The 21,348-nt window shown below is 53.3% G+C and overlaps 8 protein-coding genes across 8 annotated transcripts; 3 read left to right on the forward strand and 5 right to left on the reverse strand.

The window, feature by feature from the left end:
* Positions 1 to 72: 72 nt before the first annotated feature.
* On the forward strand, positions 73 to 1,134 carry P153DRAFT_410761 (uncharacterized protein; the record flags this gene model as incomplete). The annotated part of the gene is made up of 2 exons (XM_033672079.1): positions 73 to 498; positions 541 to 1,134. 2 exons carry the CDS (start codon positions 73 to 75, stop codon positions 958 to 960), a joined length of 846 nt encoding a protein of 281 aa, XP_033519596.1. The 3' UTR covers positions 961 to 1,134.
* A 6,939-nt stretch (positions 1,135 to 8,073) lies between these two features.
* On the forward strand, positions 8,074 to 9,274 carry P153DRAFT_370515 (ser/Thr protein phosphatase superfamily). Its single transcript, XM_033669059.1, has one exon. It carries the CDS (start codon positions 8,422 to 8,424, stop codon positions 9,265 to 9,267), a length of 846 nt encoding a protein of 281 aa, XP_033519597.1. The 5' UTR covers positions 8,074 to 8,421; the 3' UTR covers positions 9,268 to 9,274.
* Positions 9,275 to 9,301: 27 nt separating this feature from the next.
* Positions 9,302 to 10,137, reverse strand: P153DRAFT_122581 (uncharacterized protein). The gene is made up of 2 exons (XM_033661987.1): positions 9,783 to 10,137; positions 9,302 to 9,625 (listed from the first exon to the last, which is right to left on the reverse strand). The coding sequence occupies exons 1-2, from the start codon at positions 9,890 to 9,892 to the stop codon at positions 9,337 to 9,339; spliced, it is 399 nt and encodes a 132-aa protein (XP_033519598.1). The 5' UTR covers positions 9,893 to 10,137; the 3' UTR covers positions 9,302 to 9,336.
* Positions 10,138 to 10,250: 113 nt separating this feature from the next.
* Positions 10,251 to 10,863, reverse strand: P153DRAFT_300702 (uncharacterized protein; the record flags this gene model as incomplete). Its single annotated transcript, XM_033664344.1, has 2 exons — positions 10,251 to 10,555; positions 10,614 to 10,863. The coding sequence occupies 2 exons, from the start codon at positions 10,861 to 10,863 to the stop codon at positions 10,251 to 10,253; spliced, it is 555 nt and encodes a 184-aa protein (XP_033519599.1).
* A 519-nt stretch (positions 10,864 to 11,382) lies between these two features.
* Positions 11,383 to 13,602, forward strand: P153DRAFT_300846 (Adaptor protein complex beta subunit; the record flags this gene model as incomplete). Its single annotated transcript, XM_033664349.1, has 3 exons — positions 11,383 to 11,627; positions 11,674 to 12,543; positions 12,597 to 13,602. 3 exons carry the CDS (start codon positions 11,383 to 11,385, stop codon positions 13,600 to 13,602), a joined length of 2,121 nt encoding a protein of 706 aa, XP_033519600.1.
* A 1,676-nt stretch (positions 13,603 to 15,278) lies between these two features.
* Positions 15,279 to 16,288, reverse strand: P153DRAFT_300495 (DUF1774-domain-containing protein; the record flags this gene model as incomplete). The annotated part of the gene is made up of 3 exons (XM_033664332.1): positions 15,279 to 15,475; positions 15,534 to 15,973; positions 16,029 to 16,288. 3 exons carry the CDS (start codon positions 16,286 to 16,288, stop codon positions 15,279 to 15,281), a joined length of 897 nt encoding a protein of 298 aa, XP_033519601.1.
* Positions 16,289 to 16,511: 223 nt separating this feature from the next.
* P153DRAFT_122611 (uncharacterized protein) lies at positions 16,512 to 16,877 on the reverse strand. The gene has a single exon (XM_033661988.1). It carries the CDS (start codon positions 16,774 to 16,776, stop codon positions 16,591 to 16,593), a length of 186 nt encoding a protein of 61 aa, XP_033519602.1. The 5' UTR covers positions 16,777 to 16,877; the 3' UTR covers positions 16,512 to 16,590.
* On the reverse strand, positions 16,533 to 20,679 carry P153DRAFT_370519 (Arginase/deacetylase). Its single transcript, XM_033669060.1, has one exon. It carries the CDS (start codon positions 20,606 to 20,608, stop codon positions 16,979 to 16,981), a length of 3,630 nt encoding a protein of 1,209 aa, XP_033519603.1. The 5' UTR covers positions 20,609 to 20,679; the 3' UTR covers positions 16,533 to 16,978.
* Positions 20,680 to 21,348: the final 669 nt, after the last annotated feature.

Genomic DNA, 21,348 nt, shown 5'->3' on the forward strand with positions numbered 1-21,348 from the left:
GAACTTCGAGATCGCAGTTAAAAGGTGAGCACCTTCTCTTCCAGATCGGCGCCCTTGTCTCGCTCGTCCTCTATGGTGGGGTGGGGTCGCCTTTTGCGTCGTCCGCACGAGACAACATCCCCACCACCTCTGAAAACTCACGAGTGTAACACACACTCTTCCGAGATTGGAACTGATATCGAAGTGTACCAGTGGCTCCAAGCGCTGTTCGCTGTGGCCAGAGTCTTCTTACACGCGCACACAGACGCAGCCAGCCGTGCGGACTTCCGAAGCAAACATTTCTCTTTACACCCCCACCGAGCTGCACCTTCTCCGAAGGCCATGCTGCTCAGACCTATCTGTGAGGCTTTTAAGACGCTTGCGCAGGTCGGAGCCCTCAGCAGATCAGTAACGCGAGAAACTATGTGCGGCGCGAGGAAGGCACGACAGTTGGCATCGACAGCGACGACACCAGTCGCCAACACTAGTGAGAGCACACAATTGCCGCAGCGCTCCATAGTGAGTGACTACTTCCAAAGCCTTGGGCATTCGCAGAAATAGCGTACGCAGCAGCTAATGGGCAGCGTCTTGAGGATAGCCAGTTACGTGTGTCTCTCTGACGCCCTGTCAACCAGGATCAATATAGGGACCACTGAAAGCGCGACGCAGCCCGGTGGAAAGCGACGGAACAGATCAACAGTCTCTTCGGAAGCGTTTTGGATTCAAACAGTATCAAACTCGCTGTCTGCGAAACAAAGGATGGCTGACAATGCGACAGCAAACGTTACTGCTCCGGCGTGCCTGATCAACCTCAGCGCAGTGCTGAGTATTAATGGTGGACCTGTTCATGGCCGGGGATGCAGTCGACCATCATCGAAGCTCTGCTTGCTCACTCTGAGCGCCCTCATTGTCGAAGAGCAACCACGTTTTCATCCGCACTGGACACGCAGAGGAGATCTTTCGAATGCACATATCGTGTAGTGACCTCCAAAATGCCCCGCTTCTCTCCTCTTTCTGCGCAAGGACTTTGCTGACCCTTTCTCATACCAAGATGCGTATCTTCTAGGCAACGTAACGCAGTATGTATCCTGCACTCCGCGACCGCCGCAAACCTCGTGACTCATGAACGCATGAAACCGACCGGGAGGGTAGGACGACCTCAAAACCGACTGGAGGATGGAGATACCCAGCCTTAGCCATACGTGCTAGGCTGGCTTGACAGAAATCTAGGCCATGTCGAATAAAATGCAAGATCTCGAAACGCGCGAGCGAAGCGATGTCGTATACGCGGGCTGGACGGACGACAGCACCCCGACAGGAAGGAACGGAAGATACCCAGCTCTTGCCATATATGCAGAGCTGGTCTCACTGCAGTCTAGGAACCCCCCGACAGGTGCTGCGCGATCGCAGTGCTCTTTGCCCACGGGAAAAACCATCGCATCCGAAACTTTTCCGTAGCGATCGATCGAGAAGAACGACTACACGGTGTTGTCTACACCCACAAACTTCCAACAGCCTCGCATACACATCCGAGCTGCCGACCATCTGCGATGCTGATGTCCCCGTTCGAACTGGTAATGACGCAATGCTGGAGACGAAAGAATCCCCGCATATGCACAGGAAGGAAATGGGAATGCCGGAAACTTGAACATCGTGGTAACGAGGGGTAAACCAAACATGAAGTAGCGATGGAGATGTCCTCGCAATCAGAAAAAGGCGTAGAGGATATCAAAGATATGGCATGAAAGACAAAATTCAGGTGACAAAAAGCTGGAGCTTCGTTAAAACCATATGGATAGAGCGCAACCCCTGACGGGAGGTTATCAGGGGTTTGTCGCTATGTCGGAAGCTGCGACCTTTGCACACCTACTCCACGCGTTCGGGTCGGCAGTCACCACATCATGCGAAGGAGGGGCATCTTGACCTTCTCGGTCTACCTCCTTTTCCTCGGAGCCAGTTCGATCTGCCAAACAGCCGCTGCACAACTGTCATGTCAAGAGTTCCGACGTCTCAACACCGAAACCTATGTCCGAGCTAGTCGTTCGGTACGATTGAGGTCCCGTCGCCCACATTTCAGCCGTAAACGCTCTGGACAAACAAAACATGGAGTTTTGGTACCTGGCATGCTCGCGTTTCTCTCTTCTGACGCGCTGTCCGGTCAGGGCTGCGGCTTGGGTACAAACAATTTTGTTTTGACTTTCCACCACGAGCGCTGAGTGCAACTTCCATGCTGCAAGCATGGCCATACCTGATCCGGGTGGACATACAAAGCTTCCAGCGCGGCTTCACTCAACCCTCGGGCTTCATGAGATGACAGCGCGGTCCTCCCAAACCGCATTGACCGAACGGGTTATGGTTGTCTCGCCTCAAGAATGCCGGTCGTCACTACTTTCGAAATATGGTGTCGAATCATGACTTTGTGGTCTGACACATCTCGCACGATGCGATGGGCGCTTTCTCAGATCTTTGGCCATGTTCCAGGCGGGCATGACGTCTGCGGGCGGCCTATGTTGAAGCCGGAAATTCCATCAGAAGCACTTCCGCCTGCAATGGCACTGCGTAGCCCGTATGGCCATCATCAGCATGAAAGCGGGACTACCACTTCTAAGTTCGAGCTTGACACAACAATCCGATGCATGGAAGAGCCCCTCCGGCTTAAACGCTATGGTGTTGCCTGCCCTCAACATCTGAATGATCGCCTCCTTGTCGTGGTCTCTTCGCGTTGAGACAGTAGCCAACATGATCGGTGTCTACTCCCTTGCGAGACACCGCACATTTCGTGAACAACACCGTCTTATGACTACCTGGCCCTGACTTTCCGAGACATCTCACTGATCTTCGGCATCAGATGACTTGTACCCTATTCGGTCAAAATATCAATAACATCCTTTGGCTCTTGCTGATGTCGTAAAAATATCCGACGGTACCCTCCACGGCATACAGGTTCATCCAACTGAAGCATCGAAGGTCCAAGTCTGGTAAATACCACAAGGTGTATGAAGTTATCGCTTGTCATATCTCGCCATTCGTGTGCGATTGAGCTCTGTGTTCTTGCCGCTGAGCATCGACAGGCTCGCAGGTGGAGCAAGCGTATGTGTCAGCATACTATTCTACTCCTTTGAACATGTCCTCGATCTTGGCGGCCGGCAATATGCAGTATCGGAGCTATTTACAGGACTGATACGCCCCTGCTATTCAGCCTAAAAGCAAGCTCGATTGTCGCCATCCATAGCGTACTAGCTGGACCGACATCATCCATATCTTTCGACTCTTAGCGCTAAATCGGCCTTGACGAACATATCATCTTCCTCATGATTGGTTCCCAGTTCAACAGTTGTGTCGGCCCGGGGCATAGCGGTGGTGCATGTAGCAGGTCTCTCCATTTCTTGCTGGCTACGTCGGCGTGGTAGCGTTGACCAGAAACCACCCCCGCACGATGAAGCGTGTCTGGCCAACAGACGAGCTCGACGTTGAGTCCTGTTATGGGACCCCAGAACATGTTCCACTGCTGCCCGGTCCTCCACGAGACGTACCAATTTGCAAGGCGGTCGATCTCCTCATCGGTGTTGAGTCGATACTGACACCATGACCTGTTTCGTCGCCGGTACTATTTTTCGGCTTGCTCTATAATGATCGCCGCAGCTTCATTGATGATGTACCCTTCCCGCACGGCCATTCCAGGGGTTGGACTCTCAGTATAATCAGTGTCGAGGTCGAGATCACGCTGATTCGGGCGGTATATGTTGCATCTGCTTCACCGTTCCTCCAAGGTCGTCGTTGAAACATCGTAAATCTCTTCGAAAGAAAAGCTTCCTAGTCCGGATGACCCAAGCCATCCTCTCCGGTGCCCATTCCAACTAACTCCAGTCCACAACACATGGGCAAAGACGTGCATGCCGATATCTTTGCTCCTCAGTGCGTACCCAGCGGGCCGTCGTGAAGACAAACTTGACAACGATTCCGTATTCCAGAAAAACGGAAATGCAATGTCCAAAATCCGAACAGATAACGACACGTCCCCGCTTCCTGTGATATTACAGAAATCCATGGCTCATGTTCTGAATTTGTACGTATGGTCGTTACAACTGCGCAACTGTGATCTAGGGATGAAGAGTACTCGGTTCTTCGGGCAAGTTATTGTCGAGTCAGAAGTTTTAGTCGGTCGATCCCATCATGAAGAGTGCAACACCACTCTCGTACCTGTGAGGAGTGTCACCAACCTCGAGCGTAGCGACACCGACCGCTCAATCGCCGGTAACAGCCGTACAGCATGAGAATTGTTCTAGCGAGACGATCTCGCTGAGGCGACCGAGTTGACACATGGAAGGCTTTCGTTTGGGCAGACGTGATTCCGTAAGTACAAGACAATGCGGAAGCTCCTTCGAATCTCTACAAAGCAAGATAAGGTGACAACTGGTATAGTATAAGTACCGAGGCTCGTTGCATATCGTGTGTTCGAGACTTGACCGACTAGAATGCTGTTGGAGGGTTGCTTGACCAAATACAACATTTCTGGTCCGTAGTCGAAGTTGCGGAACGACATCAGGCCTGAATTCCCCAAAAACAGAACATGTCAGATCAGCGTGACGACATGAACCACGCGGCTTGGTGTTGCCATCGTTTTCGGGGAATCTGAAAGATACCTATCGTTCGGTTCGTCATCGGAGGGGTCGCAGTTGACTCACACGACACCGTGAGAGGTGTGAGCTTGGAACATCTCCAGTTCAAAGACAAAGGTCGTATGTTCTCGGATGTTGCGTTGAAATTATTACTTCGTTCATCATCACGTCGTCTGATGATACTCAAGTCAAAGGATTGACGACATCCCCACGCAAACTTCACATCCACCGCAGACCGAACCCCCTCCCTCGACACCAATCAATCTCAATCACCAAACACCACACGTTTCACCCTGCCAGATGCGTAGGCCCAGATCTCCAGAGCCGAGTACCACATTTGCTCTTTGACTTGTACCCCTTGCGGGACCCGGGTGTGATGGGCCGGGGAGCGGTAGTTCTCAGATGGACGGCTAAGGGTCGCCTGAAACAGGATGGAAAGGTGCTACTCAAAGAGCAGGTGCGCATAATGAGATCAAAGGCTGCCTCAGAAGTGGCACGCAGAGAGAACGCTTGTCTTACCCTTTACGTTCGACTCAGCCCGCAGGAGAGATCGAAGAGGTTATGAGATTGAGGACAAGGGTATTCTACGAGGGTCTACAGAAAGAGTGTTGTATACGAAGGTATGGTGTACCTGTGGAGTGACAGTCCGTCGTTGCTGACATGTCTAGACAATCGTGTTGTCATGTCGCAGGCGCCAGGCGACTTTTTCTCGCGCTGATGTGAATGTGATGAGATGACGGTGATGTGTTGCGAAAGGTTTGAAGACTGTTGACTAGTTGTAGTTGCTCGACCAGAAAGAAAGGCAGGTGAGAACAGCTTGATATGACGAAATGGATGCTGACTTGAGAAAGTTTCGAAGATGTAAGACTCGAGAGGAGAGCGACGTTGAATGAGAAAAGAGGCGAGACGAATGATGGTAGGAGATGAAGAAAGGCGATACTTGGCCTCATTGTTTACGCGAGAGTTCTGACGAGTAAGTTCCTGGCCTCGACATGTTAAGGCTGACAATGATAAGATCGCACGTGGATACATCCCAGTTCGGCTTGCAATTGAGCTCTGGCGGGAGACATAACATTGTATGCTCAAGCCAGCCTTGACGGGTGTGTGTTTCACTTCGATCGATTGTCTGCATTATGAAATGCAAATCCATTGGATATGTTCGACCTCTCGTTCCTTCGGTAGTATGAGCCAACACCTTGGCCGTCTATCGGGCATGCGCATGGCCCGCGGGTTGTGGGTTTCTGCACCCGGATCACGTCGCTCTGAGGAGCGCAGAAGACTTCGATCGCCGACAAGGAGGGTTAGGACGTAGCTACAATGCGTCAGATATGCCTACCCGCTGCAGTCGGAAAGCTGCATCAAAAACCTTCTGCGTACCTGAGATGGAGCTGCCTGCTCAGACTCGAAGCTCCGGAGGTATTATCTCGCTCCCAACCTTTCTAGAAGCGACTGCCACCGGGTACAGTGTTATGTCCAGCGATGTCGCCGTTCGTCGTGGTCGTTACTGGGAATGTTGAACGCGCCAATGTCGGCGTCGACGCGGGAGGTTGCGAGAAGCCGCATCAGCGCCCAGGTCACTCCAAACTTATTCGTAACAGGCATGCTGTAGAACGAGGAGAAGAGGCGCTCTTTTATCGTACTCGCACTGTCAGAACGTCTGCAATCAAGCAACACGCAAGTTTAGTCCGAGGGCATTGACAAAGGATCTCGAACTCGAGGTGTCCCTGATCCCGTAACCACCCACACAGCAGCAGCCTCGCCCAGGGGAGATGGCGAGAGGAGGACTTCAATGCTAGCCTGCATTGTGAGCGCATCTAGTGGTGTGTTGGGTGGGCGGATTGGGGTAGTGGTCAGGAAGAGGGGAGGCTGGAAGAGAGTTTGAACTTCACAATGAGCGCCAAGAGCTTCAGCCTCCCCTTCGATTGAGCAGCACAACGTTAACACCACAGTCAGCCTGGCATAACTACGGCTAGCAGAGACTATACTTCTACAGAGGAATCACCTGAGATAGCTCGATGGAACTCCTTCTTGATCTCTGGTCTTCATCTCTCGTTGCGATCAGGAGGTGGGGTAAGACACCATGAGCAATGGCGGCGACAGCACAATGACCACAACCCCTGCAGCCTCCCGCAAGGCGCGCGGATACGATCAGAAGTCCTAATCATATTTCCAACTTTCGAAAATCCCCGCTGCTCTCATGATCGCGTAACAACCTGGCATCGACCATGGCAACGGGAGTCCGGGAAACACCAAAGCCACCAGACCTTGGATTTTTACAAAACAGAAAGATTCCCGCGTATCTCCATAAAAGGTACTCCTATGCTAACAACGCAGATTCAGATCGAGCACGCAACATGAACGTAGGGAAGAAGGCTCCGAATGAGAATGAACAGCGGTCTAAACCTTTGGATTCGCAGCGTAGGCGTGTCAAGAATCCGGGATTGCAGATTTTGCAAACCAGAGTAAAAAACCGACGCTCGGCGATAGAGCAGTTGCTTCAAAAGAGTATTTTTCCTCGGCCATAATATCTACCGAGCTTTCAAACGACGACAATTGACATGGTACCTTTCAATGGGATGAGATGAGCTGATCTCCAAAGTTTTTCTGTTTCGCCTCGAGAAAGACACGCCTCGCTCGACACAATGTGCGCTAATCTAACACTCCAAACATATGCGAGGAATTATGCAATCTTCTCGTCGTGTAAGGGACCAAGATTTGACCTACCTGCAGATATAAGCCACTCGCTTCAAGCATGCGAAAAGTAAGGCAAGGATAGCGAGAAGTGACGCGGATTTGTACTTTCCAAATAGTATACATTACTCTTTCCAAGCGTCTCACATTTTTCATTCGTACACACACCTTTGACAACGTCACAATCTCATTGTGAGCGAAAGGGAGACTCAACATTGCATCGCAGACATCGATGTTGGATTGTACGTATTTGACGAAGGACAATGAGGATTTCTTGGTACTCCTGGCAGGGCGTAAGGCAGTTTCATTAGGTTTCGGGTCAAGATCAATATTGCTAAAAGGCATACGCAAAACCATGGTAACATCCCCCAAACAAACGATCGGTATTTTCTAGACTTATTGGTGTCCATTCACTCAACTAGCAAGATGCAATATTGTTTGTCAGCATACTCGAACATAGCAGTATCTAACTTCGGGGACTTCACATCATGGAATAAGGGGGAGTATGATATTCATCCACAATGAAGTCTTTTGTCTACCTCAAAAACTCAAGACAAATTTGACCATACCCCCAACGACTTCATAAAACCAAGAACTCACGCCCATAACACCAGAAAATCACACGTATAGCCCATCCCCCATCCGCATCCCCAGCTCCAATCCCACCACCAAACCCACGCGCAATCAGTGAACCCCCAAAGCCCACGCCATCCCCCACCCAGCCTAGCGCAGATCTAATTCCGTCTTCCCGCAGCCGTTCCAACTCCACAGCCACGCTGCACAACCGCAGCCCTACACCCCCTACCCAATAACAGATGCGCGCGAGCATACGCAGAGCGTGTTTTTGGGTGGTTTTCATGCGGGTGCGCTTACGGATAGGACTGGGTCTTTGTCGTGGTGCGCAGCGAGCTGGGGGTTCAGCCGCGTTGCTGACGGAGGGGTCGTCAGCATAAAAGGATGGGGGGTGCTGTTGTGGTTGGGTTTTGTCAGATTCTGTTTTTTCTGTTCGAGCTGTATACCCATTCTCATCTGTTAATCTTTATTTCATTTAAGACGATTTCTATCTATCTACCTTATTCGTTGTTATCATCCACATACCTCCATTCACACACGCCCAACCCACACCCCAAAAATGCGGCCCTTCACCCTCTTCTCCCCCCCAAAAACCCCCTTCCAAATCCTCTCAGACCTGCACCTCAACCACGCCTCCCAATACCTAACCTTCCACATCCCCGTCTCCGCCCCCTACCTAATCCTCGCCGGAAACATCGGCCGCCTAATCGACTACGACTCGTACCTCTCCTTCCTAATCCGGCGCTGCAACCTGCACGAGAAAGTCTACCTTGTGCCCGGCGCCCTCGAGTTCCACGGCCTGAGCTGGATGGACGGCCTGCAGCTCGCGCACCGCATGGAGAAAGAGCCGCAGACGCGGGGACGGTTGGAGGTGCTGTACGAGACGCGGGCGGATGTGCCCGGGACGAAAGTCTCGCTGCTGGGGGCTACGCTGTGGAGTCGTATCGCCGAGGGGGACGCGGCGGCGGTGGTGAAGCGCGGGGGGGAGTTTGACGCCGCGACGGGGATGAGGGAGTGGGGCGTTGAGCGGCATAATAGCGAGCATCGGCGGGATTTACGGTGGCTGCTCGAGGAGGTTAGGGGGTTGGTGGGCGCGGGTAGGCGGGTTGTTGTTGTTACGGCTTTTGCGCCGGATTTGCAGAATTGTCTCGAGCCGTGGCAGGTGGATGCGCCGTGGGCGGCGGCGTGTGGGACGGATTTACTGGGCGGGATGGGGTGGAAGGGCGTTGATGTTTGGGTGTGTGGGACGACGGGGCGGACGTGCGAGGTGAGGGTGAATGGGGTGCGGGTGGTGAGTAATCAGCGGGGGAGGGAGGATGAGTCTGTGACGGGGATGTTGAGGGATGGGCTGTCGGAGAAGCAGAAGGTTGGGGTTTTTGATGTTATGAGGGTTGTTAGGGTTTGAATGCATGGGTTCATTTTGTCTTCACTTTCTGGTATTTCTTCCCCCTGTCAGAGGCTTCTCGTGCTCGTGCTATTCTGAACCCAGGATCTCGTTCGTCGCCCGCACGTACACTCCACACCACTCGTCGCACCCGGCGTGGCCACAAAGTGGGCACGCCTCACCTCCCTCCTTGTCGAAGGCCACGAAGATCTTGTTGTGCAGCTCGCACACGCAGCATTGGTAGCGTTTGTGCTCGCCAGCGTCGGACTCGCCGTCGGAGATTGACATGGCGATGCTTTCGGCGTCGGTGTCGGCGGCGTCGTTGGTGGTGATGGTGGTGGTGGTAGTGGTGGTCTGGGGGGCGGACATGTTTGCGGTGCTGGAACAGTGAGCTGATGCTTTTGAGCTTTAGGAGTAATACCGAGTACATACATTGATAGTATGGCTTGTTTATCAAGGGGAGCTTTGTTGTGGGGTGGCTTTGTGTTGTGTTGATGGGTGTGTATGGGCGTTGTGATTTTAAAGGAGATGTTTACCAATTGTGCACTTTTTCACCACACAACATACCTACTGTGGTGAAGGTAAGTACCACCCGTGCATCCACTCCTCGACCTATCCATATCCGATATACCCTCGAGTCTCGCATCCTGGATGCACTGCCTCCAAGTTCTCAGTGATCCCAGTCCCTTCAGGCTGCTCCATCTCCAGTTTCTGCCCTACCGCAATACTCATCGTGTGCGTCAGACGGGCTGGTTTTGGCAGGAAATAGCTTTTGTTTAGCCCATCAGGCGAAGACATGGACGTGTGGTTACTCTGAAAAACACCACAGAAACCGATGTATGCTTCCACAGGCATGATGGGTATGGAGAATTGAGAAAACGACTGGTGAAGATTGAAAGACATGTGTGAATGGGTATAACATTAGGCTTTTCATCGTGAAGCCGCACTACCATCTCTTCATGCATCAGCCATGTGATGCTACGACATCATCCCAACCAATCCCATCACAACCACTCTTGCGGCACAGCTCTTTCTGACCATGTCCTCTCGCTCTCCCACGCCAGCCAATCTGACCTCGTCGTGGGTAGCAGCCCCATACCGTTGACCTTCCAGATACCCAGACACAGCATCAACAGGTTAGTCAGTATGTACACGGCCTTCACCCCAAGAAGACGGCCCGATGTGCCGGGTGTCTCGAAGGGGGCAAAGGTGCGTTGCAGGCCCAGCACAGCCATGACGGGCGTCTTGAAGAGGGTGAAGACCATGAAGATGGAGAAGATCTGAAGCGTGTTGCCGGTCATGTACATTCCTGGATGCCATGATTAGTATTGGCTGGATCACAATTTCCCCTCCGAGATCTGACGCACCAAAAGCACTCATAGGCAGCTGCTTGGCCGGGGCAATGGCCACCTCCCAGGCCTTTTTCATCTTCAGCGTGTCCATCTCTTCTGACGTGGGCGGCTTGCGGGCTGTCTTGAACGACTGGGCGCGCTCCTTGCGGGACATGGATGCTGTGTAGCCGGGCGGGTCTGCGAGGGTGGCACTCTTTGGCTTGGATGCGGGCGGGGAGGTAAGGTCGACGACCCATTGCGGGGGCGGCAGAGACGCGGCGGTCATGGCGTATGGCTCAGTCTGGTACGTGGAGTTTGTGGGTAGACAGCGGGAGGGAGCTCTGGACAGTCGAATGTGCGTGGTGAGGTGTGACGGCGTCGCTGTCGTCGCGAGTCCAGTCCATCCATCACTTGGCAGTGCACGTGCCCTCCTCCGCAAGTCTCCGCCGGCTCCTGTGTACAAACACGACTCTCCAATCCAAGCCTGTCACTACCAAAACGCCCGTCGAACTTCCTCGTACAGAGTCGATCCGCCACCAGCACCACCAGCCGCCCAATCCCACCCCACGCACCCCACAAGACGAATCAGACGAGCGCCAAGTTGGCCAGGGGAGGGGAACTGTTATCACGGGAGCGCCTTGCAGCAGCACATGCATAGAGGGAGGCGCGATAGCTGCCCACCATGAGCCAGGGCGGCCAGGATGCGAAGCTCTTTGCGAGGGTACGTCTTCCCGTCTCTCATCCATGGCATTTCACTACACCTCCCTATCCATGAGCAGAGTCTCTCCAGATCAACATCATGATGATGATGTTCCTCCCCTTACCCGTCGACCACGCGCGCTTACACTCTCTCCGCACTCCACAGGGCAAGGTGGCAGAGCTGCGCCTCGAGCTGAACAGCGGCGGGAAAAAAGACAAGAACTTCTCCGCCAAGAAGACGGCCCTCAAAAAGATAGTCGCAAACATGACCATGAGCAACAATGACATGGTCGCCCTGTTCACCGACATCGTCGGCTGCATGCACATACCGAGCCTGGAGATCAAGAAGATGTGCGTCAAGAGCTGCAATGTGCATAGTGGAGGCTGACGGCGGCAGGTGCTTCTTGTATCTCGTCAATTATGCGCGCATCAAGCCCGACATTGCCCTCAAGGCGCTGCCCATCATCCAGGAGGACCTGCACGACGCCAACCCGCTGGTGCGCGCCCTCGCCTTGCGCACCATGTCCTACATCCACGTCCGCGAGTACGTCGAGGCCACCGTGCCGCATCTCAAGAACCTCCTGCGCGACACGGACCCCTACGTGCGCAAGACAGCCGCCTTCTGCGTCGCGAAGCTCTACGACCACGATAGGCACCTGGTCGAGCAGTCCGACCTGATCGACAGGCTCAACGGCATGCTGAGAGACGAGAATCCAACAGTTGTCTCCAGCGCATTGGCAGGGCTGATGGACATTTGGGAGAGGAGCGAGAACATCAAGCTCACCATTGACTACGCCAGCGCGTCCAAAATCGTCTCCATCCTACCCGACTGCTCGGAATGGGGGCAGACGTACATCCTCGAAGCCATGATGAACTACGTCCCGCACGACACGTCCGAAGCCGCCCTACTCGCAGAGCGCATAGCGCCGCGTCTTTCACATTCAAACTCCGCAGTCGTACTGACCTGCATCCGAGTCATCCTCTACCTAATGAACTACATCTCCGACCAAAGAGTCATCACCTCGTTGTGCAACAAGCTCTCGCCACCCCTAGTCACACTCCTTTCCAAAGGGCCAGAAATCCAATATCTGGCGCTGCGCAATGCCCTCCTGATCCTGCAACGGCGGCCGGAAGTACTGCGAAACGACATCCGCGTCTTCTTCTGCAAGTACAACGACCCCATCTATGTCAAGGTCACCAAGCTCGAGCTCATTTTCATGCTTGCCACGGAGAAGAACATCAAGGAGGTGTTGACGGAGCTCGCTGAGTGAGTATTTTCATAAATCATTGATTTTGAATTGTACTAACGTCAACATCTAGATATGCTACTGAAATTGACGTCGACTTCGTGCGCAAGTCGGTCCGCGCAATTGGCAAACTCGCCATCAAGATCGCCCCAGCAGCCCAACTATGCATCAGCACCCTTCTTTCCCTCGTCAGCACTAAAGTGTCCTACATCGTGCAGGAAGCGACTGTGGTCATCCGCAACATTTTCCGCAAATACCCAAACCAGTACGAATCCATCATCTCGACACTGTGCGAGAACCTCGACTCCCTCGACGAGCCAGAAGCAAAAGCAGCCATGATCTGGGTCATTGGCGAGTACGCCGACCGCATCGAAGACTCGGACGTCCTCCTCGACGACTTCCTCGACTCATTCCAAGAAGAAACCCACGAAGTGCAGCTCGCCCTCCTCACGGCAACAGTAAAGCTCTTCATCCAGCGCCCAACCCGCGGCTCCACCCTCGTCCCCAAAGTCCTCAAATGGGCCACGGAAGAAACAGACAACCCCGACCTGCGCGACAGAGGCTACATGTACTGGCGCCTGCTCTCCTCAGCCCCCGAAGAAGCAAAGAAAGTCGTCATGGGCGAAAAACCTCCCATCACAGCCGAAGAGTCGGAAAAACTCGACCCAGGCACCCTAGAGGAAATGTGCCTCAACGTAGGCACCCTCGCCACCGTCTACCTCAAACCTGTCCACCAGGTCTTCCGCTCCGCTCGCCCCCGCAAACTCCAGGACTCGCCCGCCCTCCAGCGCCACGAGCTGCCTACCGTTAAGGCTGCGCAACTCGCGCGCGATCGCGCCAAGCTAGAGACGAATGGCAGTGCGGGGAGCGCGAATGGGAGTGCGAATAACCTTGCTCAGGCGGTTAATGATGCTGATATGTACTTTGCTAGTGTGGGTCGTCAGAGCACGTTTGGTGGGAGTCCGATCGCGGAGGATCATCAGCCTGGGGCGGGGGGTGGGTGGGTGGTTAATCAGAATGCGCCGCAGCAGCTTGTTAGTCCTGTTGGTGCGGATGGGACGCAGGATTTGCTGATGTAGGGAGGGAGGGGAGGTTTGTTGTGGGGTTTTTGGAGGGGGTGATATGGTAGATGTGGTAATTTAGTATTCAAGAAATCTTATCTTTTTTCTCCTTCATACTTTACGTAGATTATCCAAGTGAGTGAGTGGAGGAGGTGTTGGTAACCTTCCAACCATCTTCCTGAAAAGCGTGTGTGTGGTTGTTTATACTGCAAAATTCTGCTCAGATCCTGTAAATATAAGGCATGATCTCAGTGTACATCTTCCCATGACAACTCATGGGGAAAAGATACAACACGTTCATACATGTATCTTCGTCATATCTTGCGGAAATCTGGATACTTATGCTCCGCTATACAGCATACTATACTAACAAAACCCCGTATAACCAACCCATCACGCAACCGCACCAGAAACTGATGATTCCATCCCATCCCATCCCATCCTACTATGCGCGTGCGTCCGTCCATCCGTCCGTCCAGCTGACAAGAAGCACCTCTATATCCGCGGCCGCTGGTTACAGCAGAGCAGACCAGAGCGCAGCATTCCAAGGACCTTGCATTTATCAGAAAAGTTAGGAGAAAACATTCCACCCCAATAAGAAAGAGTAGATAAATAAAATATATACTTGTGACTTGTCCGCACAGCTATACAATAGGCAATCTTGCATATCTTATCTGTTCTCTCACTCCTTGCTGCTTGTATACAATTACCCGCGATATGGCTTGGTGTCGAGGAATTGTTATTTTATTGTGTCTTAGGTCATTCTCACACAAACTAACACCTCCGTTGAACCACCCTACTACATGGATATAACCAGCATCGAGGTTGTACATGCTCCACTGCCATGTAAAGTACAAACCAGGAGAAGAGTAAAAAGAAGAACATGAGTTACAAACAGCGCGTATCATTCCCAGTATAGTGTCACAACTCTCAAAATATCACCAGCACGCCCCAAATCTTGACCGTGATACTGATACTGATGCCAGTACGAAAACTGACTATCAAGTGTCAAAGTACGAACTAAAGAGCATTCTAGCAGATACTTCAAGCTGCAAAATTACACTGAGAGATTCTGCATATTGGGTGTGGAATATTGGGAGTTATGCGATAATTTTGGGTGGATGTAGGTGTTTAGCTGTTGTATGAATTCGCTGTTTGTTGGTTCCTGATATACCGAGCAAGGGAGAGCGGGCATTGATAGATGGGACAGAGGTTTGAATGTTGCTGTTATCAGAGCTTGGATATGCGTGTGAAGTTTGTTGACTCACTGTTGTCACTAATGCTGTTCAGAGTGGTGCAACGTAGAGATTCAATCAAAGACAGCCAAGACAGTGTATCGTTGGAGGATATGAGGTATGAAATTGAGAGAAGTATTGAACTTGTTAGAGTAATACCAAGCCATTTTAGCAGTACTGTAAGCACTCAAATCAGATTTGACTCTGAGGATAATGAAGATGCGCCAAGGGAACCGTCGCCCGTAAACTCCGTCGTCGTGCTATTAATAGTGAATCATAAACGCTTGTATACGCAAGGTACCCAGCGCATCAACCCGCGAACGTCAGCCGCTGCTGACTACCAAAAGAGAAACCATGTGACAACCAAGTAGCCAACTCCATGTTGTTTTACTGAGCATTTGCTTGGCTGCTTGGTGATCTAGTCTCATATCATGCCAGATGAGATGACAGACTTGAAATCTAATCATCAGCCAACAAGGGCGCGCGCTCGCGGTCCTCATCGACAATCTGGCCACGCGGGAAGATATCGCGACCCAGCAAGCCAGGCAGACCAACAGCAAGGGAGAGGACGAAGAGGAGACCGCCAATTGCGAAGGCGAAGATCCACTGAAGCTGGAGGAGAGGCGTCTTTGTGAGGAACTGACCGACACCCGTCGCTAGACAAAACGGTTAGCGCTTGAGTTCAAAAGAAAGCAAAAAGAGGGCCAAACTTACAGAAAGCAAGCACCGACAGGGCAAATCCCATGGTGTAGTCCTTGTACGCGGCCAAAAAGAACATGCCGTATCCGGCCCATCCCCAGATGAAGACGTTGGCTACAACTCTCGCAGCGAGACGGTCCGTGTCCACGGCCGCGGCACCGACCCAGTACAGGGCGGCGAAGTTCCAGGCCAGCGGTCCGCTGACAGTGCCAATGTGGATAGCGCGGGGCGTGGTGCTGTGGCGGAAGTAGGCAAACGACAGGTTGAAGAAGTTGAGGATGATGAGCACCTCAGCGAGCCAGTAGTGCGAGCGCACCCACAGATGAATGAAACCGAAGAGGAGCAGATTGGAGGCAATGTAGTGCTTGCCGATGTTGGCGGCGGCGGTGACATAGACGGCGTTGGAGCTCCAGAGGGACCAGGCGTAGACTAGCTGGAGAACAAAGAGAACGATCCTGGTGCCAGGCATTAGTGGATCTATCACTGTAGCAGCCGGAGTGATGAACGTACCAGTAGATGCTCGTGATAATACTGCTCTGCGCAAACGGCGTAGCTCCATTGTGCTGCCAGAACCTCCCCTGGTGCTCAATCTCATGGTGGTGACTGTGGCGATGATGATGGTTGTTGTTGTGCGCCTTGCCATCCGGCGAGTTGAAGGTGTAGTAGAAAGCCGTCACCACGAGAATGATGTACGACGCGAAGGTAGTGATCTTGTAGAGCAGAAGAGACTGCGAGGAGTGACTGCTAGTGGAGACACCGGTGTCCGACATGGTGAGTTGAGGTCGCGAACCGCGGGTTGAGGAATACAGATGGCAAGTTGCACAGTAAAACGCGAAGCCGAGTCGTGACAAGAGAGGAAGGCAGAGAGAGGTATTTGAGCACGCGCAGAACGCAGGGTCCTCCAACCTTCCCATGTACCAATGTACCGCTATGCCTAGTCACGCCATCTGATTCGCACCCACGCATCCAAGGCCCGGCATGTACGTCATTCCTCAATCCCGCGCTATGCATAATCGTCAAAGCTCCACCCCGCACGGCGCCCTGCTCCCTGCTCCCATGACAGCTCTGCAGATCAATTATTGGCTCTGTCCTGCGCGCAGCCATGCAGATGCGGGGACTGCATGCAGACGTAGAGTAAGCTCTGAAACTTCGCGAGAAACACCACAGGAGTCACGGAGCAGAGTAGTAGCAGGGCCAAGGTGATATTATCCATTCTAAACGCGCGAGCCAGGTCTCTGGGTATCTCTGTAAAGCACATATTTTCTGAAACACGCAAAATCGCAATACAAAGGAAAGCGTAAGTCGATTGAAAGTCACAAATAGGCTCCAACAAGCCCCTACAGCTGCTTCGGGTGCGCTCTCCGCGAACGCCTCAAACACGAGCCCCGCCAAACAACGCCACAATCCGTGTCGTGCAGACGCGGTTCTGGCGGTACAATGAAGTGCGTCGCGTGAAACACTCAATATGGAGGCGTCTCAGGCACCTCCCACAAGGTCTCGTCTTCCTCCGTCTTGACAACTGTGTGTGCACCTTGATGCACTGCTGAAGATGCACTCGCCGCGCCCATGTTGGTTGTCCCTGTGCTGAAATTAGGCGCGAAAGGAATCATCCCGTTCGCACTGAATACGGGCAAGTCCTCCCTCTTCTTGGCAGGTGACATGGGTCGACGTCCCGCCACTGAGACAGGAGCCTCTTCTGTGTTAGGAGGCAGCCACTGCAAAGAAGTCGGCGGCTGCGACTCTGTGGGAGACGCGCCGAACGTTTGACTGGTGTAGTGGACAAATTGAGGGATCGTCGACGGCGGAGGCGCAGGAGGCGAATCAGCTCTCGGAGGCGACACAATCGTAGGCAATAGATCAGTCACCGTTACAAACGACGACTTGGGCAGTCGTTCACGGAGCTGTTCAGCTGTTGCAACCATCTCTCCCATTTCGCTCGGTGGTTGGATGAGCGCTCCCAAAGACCCGCGACGATCCGCTGGAAATGGGGCGCTGGGAAAGAGAGCTTGCGACCTCTCGACAAGCGGTGAGGTTTGCGAAGGTGACATGGGTTGGGGTTGTTCAAGCGGCAGTGTGGCGGCACTTTGCAATCTTGGAGACTCAGGCACCGGGGTCGAGATGTGCATCTCAACAGGCGATGGAGGCCTTGACGACTTGGGTGGCCGACCAGGTCCCCTCTTTGCTGCATTGGGTTTTGAAGCTGGTTTTGGGGCTGTGGTGCGGGCTGCAGGCGTTTTCCGGGCGGTAGTCTTTGTGGATAACTTTTTCGACGCCTCAAATGCTTGTTGTTTTTCCATTTTCTCTTTCTCTCGAGCCTCGTACTCTTCCCTGGAAGGCATCTTCAAAGTGACGCGTTTCAGGCCAGAAGTGAGGGCGTCCATGTCATCATTCTCCTTCTCTTTCGGCATAGTAGTTTTGCCTGTGAAATTCGAAGGTATTCGTGGTACCGGTGGGCGCTCAGTTGTACGGGAAGGCCCGGCAGTCGCAGCACCCCTACTCTTCTTTACTGCAACGCCGTTAGAAGTCGTCGGCCCAGGTCCCACGCTTCTCCGGCTCGCAGCCGCGCTTGGTGCGCGACTGAGACTTCTATCACGCATTGAGGAAACGCTCGATGCGATACTCATGCGACGGGACGTGGACCGAGCTGCTGCAGGAGGTTCTTCAGTGGTTGGGCCAAAGTCAGCAATGGTCTGTCGACGGCCAGCCCTTGAGTCGGCGCGAAGACCTGTTTTGTTATCGTCCAAGCCTGGCTCGACGTAAGATGTGGCAGGTTTGCGTCCACGAAGCTGTCGACCTGAGGGTTCGACACGTACGGACGGCAAGGTCTGAGCCGCCGGCTTCTCCTTTTTGATCTTGGGCTCTGACAGTTCTTCTGGCTTGAAGCTGCGAGTTTGTCGGTCTGAGGGTATCAACAACTTGCTCAGTGCATGTGCCGCAGTAGCCCAATCCACTTCTGGCGGAGGTGGAGTGACTGCTCGGCCGGGAGTGATAGTGTGCCTGCTAGACATGCTTCGCAATTTGGTGGGGTCAACCACCTTCGCAGTAAACGATTGTGTTGGAGATGAGAAATGTGCTAGGGGACCAGGAGGTGGCTTCGGCATAGCGGGTACTGGAGGCAATTCACCAGGATTCTCCAACATGAATAATTTATCTGGGTGCCACCAGTGGGTGTCGTAGGTGATCGGCATAGATTCGGTTTCTACTGACTGCATTGCAATGTCTTCGTCATGCATGCTGAGACCGTTCAGTCGATGGTGCATATCGGCTGACAGCCCCTTCGAAGATTTCTCGTTAGTCCAGACCTGGCCATCGCAAAGACCACTGAGATGACTGAGAACTCCACTAGTGAGCGCTCTGTCACTGTAACCACCCTCCAAGACTGATATTACACGACCGTCGACAGCCGTGCCTTCTTCTTGCGCAAGCAGTACCACATCTCGTGTGAAACGAGCGTAGAACTCTGTCGGCACATTGACGGAATGCCGCTGCATGCCTGCGGTTTCCCACTCACTGGCGTCGAATCCAGCGGACAGGAAAATGGCCGCCTTGGGAGCAGGATCCTTGGGACTGTTTTGTAATCGGCTGGTATGGAACTTGAGGTACTGGCGAGCCTTCTCGAGTAAGACCAAATATTTCTCCTCATAAATATCCCAGAATTCCTCAGGCGTCTTCCAGGACTGCAGATGCACGTTCCAGATGGATTGGCCGTGCGCGTTCTCGATGCACAGACTAGCCGCCTGTACTTTATCGTCGTCCCCATCTTCGCACGGATACGAGTTGATGTCGTGTAAGCTGAAGTAGCCAATTGACGATTTCTTCCAGCTAGGCGTGTTCTTTGGCATGTTTTGGACTTTCTTGTTGCGCGCCCATGTAATGGTCTGCGAACCGTCCCCGTGATGCAAGTCAAAATCAATGATGGCCGCATGCGTCAGCCCATAGTTCATCATTGCGTGCTCGATTCCAACATGAACGTTGTTGAGCCAGCAGAATCCGGATGGAAAGTCGGCAGAACAGTGGTGCCCTGGTGGACGGATGCAGACGAAGGCTCGCGAGGGTCCGTTACCCGTTGCAGTGTTTTCGAAAACAGCGTCCACAGCATCTAGCACGCCTCCAAGAGCGCCTTGAAACGCATTCAATGATTCCGGACAGAGATACAAATCGCCAGTGTGCAGTTCGGTCTTTGGCTTCTGTCCAGGAATCGCAGGCGCATCCCTAGACAGCTCTTTCCCAGTTGAAGCCAGCTTTCGCCCTGCGTTGTCACACAGAGACTTCAGCTCTGCCATCCATTTAGTTCCATGTACATTCGTGACGACTGGGGAGGTGATGTCGACGAGCCGCGAGGTCTTGCGGATCTTGAAAGGGATGCGTGTGGGTAGGCCAACGTCTGGGTGTGGCGGATTGCTTCCTTCGCAATGACGTTCGCCGAGATGCACATAAGCCGCCGATATTCCCTTTACGCTGGCTAGGATCCTCTCTGGGCGTTCCATGATGGTGCTAAGCACGCCCTTTGGTGTCTTGGGCCGCGAGAAGCGGTGGCCATAGCACTGATCGTGGACGATAACGATGGTGCCTGCATGGACTGCGCTATCCACATCTTCATGTCGTGCCAGCTCTCTCTTGAAGTAGTCTTCGGCGACATCGCAGGCACGCAGTGGCAGCTTCTCCTCCAATGGCGGCGGTAGAGGATGCTTCGCCCCCATCGGCGAAGGCATGTTTGGAACAAAGGATGCTCGACGGGACGAGATGGCTAGTGGAGAACCGGTTGTATCGCTTCGTAGTGACGAGGATGAGGATTTTCTTGCCAGCGCTGGCGAGGATGCTCGTGATGGTGCTCGGTTGAGGCTCGCTACGCTGGAGCTGCGACGCAGTGCGTTGGGTGGGATACTCGGGGACCTGGGTGGTAGGCGGGGCGACTGAACCCCAGGCGAGCCGGGTTGGGGCGTGCTTGCATTGATGTGGAGCGAGTGACGCTTCACCGAGTGTGACAGGAGATTCACGTCGCTGTGTCTTTGTCGGACAGAGCGTGGGGTGCCTGAGCCTGTGCCCGGGCCTGGGCCTGAAGCAGGCGCCGGATGCTGTTGGCTCTGCATTTCTGCTATCTGGCCGCGGCACGGCGCGTGTTTCCCGCGTTCTTTGGAAATATCTTTCTCTGGGATCTTGGTGGTGAGGGAAAGGGTACGCGCTTAGACGAGGGGAGGTCGCGTCTGCTAGGGTGTGATCACGCTACGACCAAGCGAACCGCCGCCAACGCAGGTCGCTCCCCGCTGCAGATTCCCGTCGTTCGCCGGCAGATTGAAACACACTACGCCGGTGGAGTGTGGTTGGCCCTTCACAAGATATCGTGAAAAGACGGGATCCCGAGCACTGGAAGACCTGGCTGCAGGGTGTGCTATGGTGTAGATTGAAACATACTCGCAGGAAATCCTGAGCCTATCTCGACTTCGACATACCTGTGAGAATCAGGATGAAGCGTCTCCAAGACAGCTATGACATCAATCTAGCTATTCCAAGGTTGCAGGTTTCTGTTCCTTGAGATTCTTGGAACTCGCCATTGTGCCGGTTAGCTCAGTTGAATAGAGGGTGTGAGTCGATTTGAGCGATACATATGACACTCCGAAGAGATTCAGTCGAATACATCTGCCCTGGTCTCGGTTTGCAAGCACGATATCCCAGTGAACGTGTCTCAGTATGCAACTCTCATACACGCAGTCGAGAAGATCAATGTGACGAGGTTGCGATGGTTCGACAACATCTTCAAAGTATGAAGCTGCGCGACACGTCGTACCTCAAACGACTACAACTTCATACGCGCGATGTCGTGAACGCCGAA

This window comes from Dothidotthia symphoricarpi (assembly GCF_010015815.1).
Source record: "Dothidotthia symphoricarpi CBS 119687 unplaced genomic scaffold P153scaffold_21, whole genome shotgun sequence".
NCBI lineage: Eukaryota > Fungi > Ascomycota > Dothideomycetes > Pleosporales > Dothidotthiaceae > Dothidotthia > Dothidotthia symphoricarpi.

Bases quoted from the DNA above. Each gene is read 5' to 3' on its own strand.
- P153DRAFT_370519 (XM_033669060.1), bottom strand. From the start codon at position 20,608: ATGCAGAGCCAACAGCATCCGGCGCCTGCTTCAGGCCCAGGCCCGGGC.
- P153DRAFT_122581 (XM_033661987.1), bottom strand. From the start codon at position 9,892: ATGCGAGACTCGAGGGTATATCGGATATGGATAGGTCGAGGAGTGGAT. The intron at 9,626-9,782 runs GTAAACATCTCC...TCACTGTTCCAG, and splicing joins GGTGAAAAAGTGCACAATTG to CACCGCAAACATGTCCGCCC.
- P153DRAFT_370515 (XM_033669059.1), top strand. From the start codon at position 8,422: ATGCGGCCCTTCACCCTCTTCTCCCCCCCAAAAACCCCCTTCCAAATC.
- P153DRAFT_122611 (XM_033661988.1), bottom strand. From the start codon at position 16,776: ATGTGCTTTACAGAGATACCCAGAGACCTGGCTCGCGCGTTTAGAATG.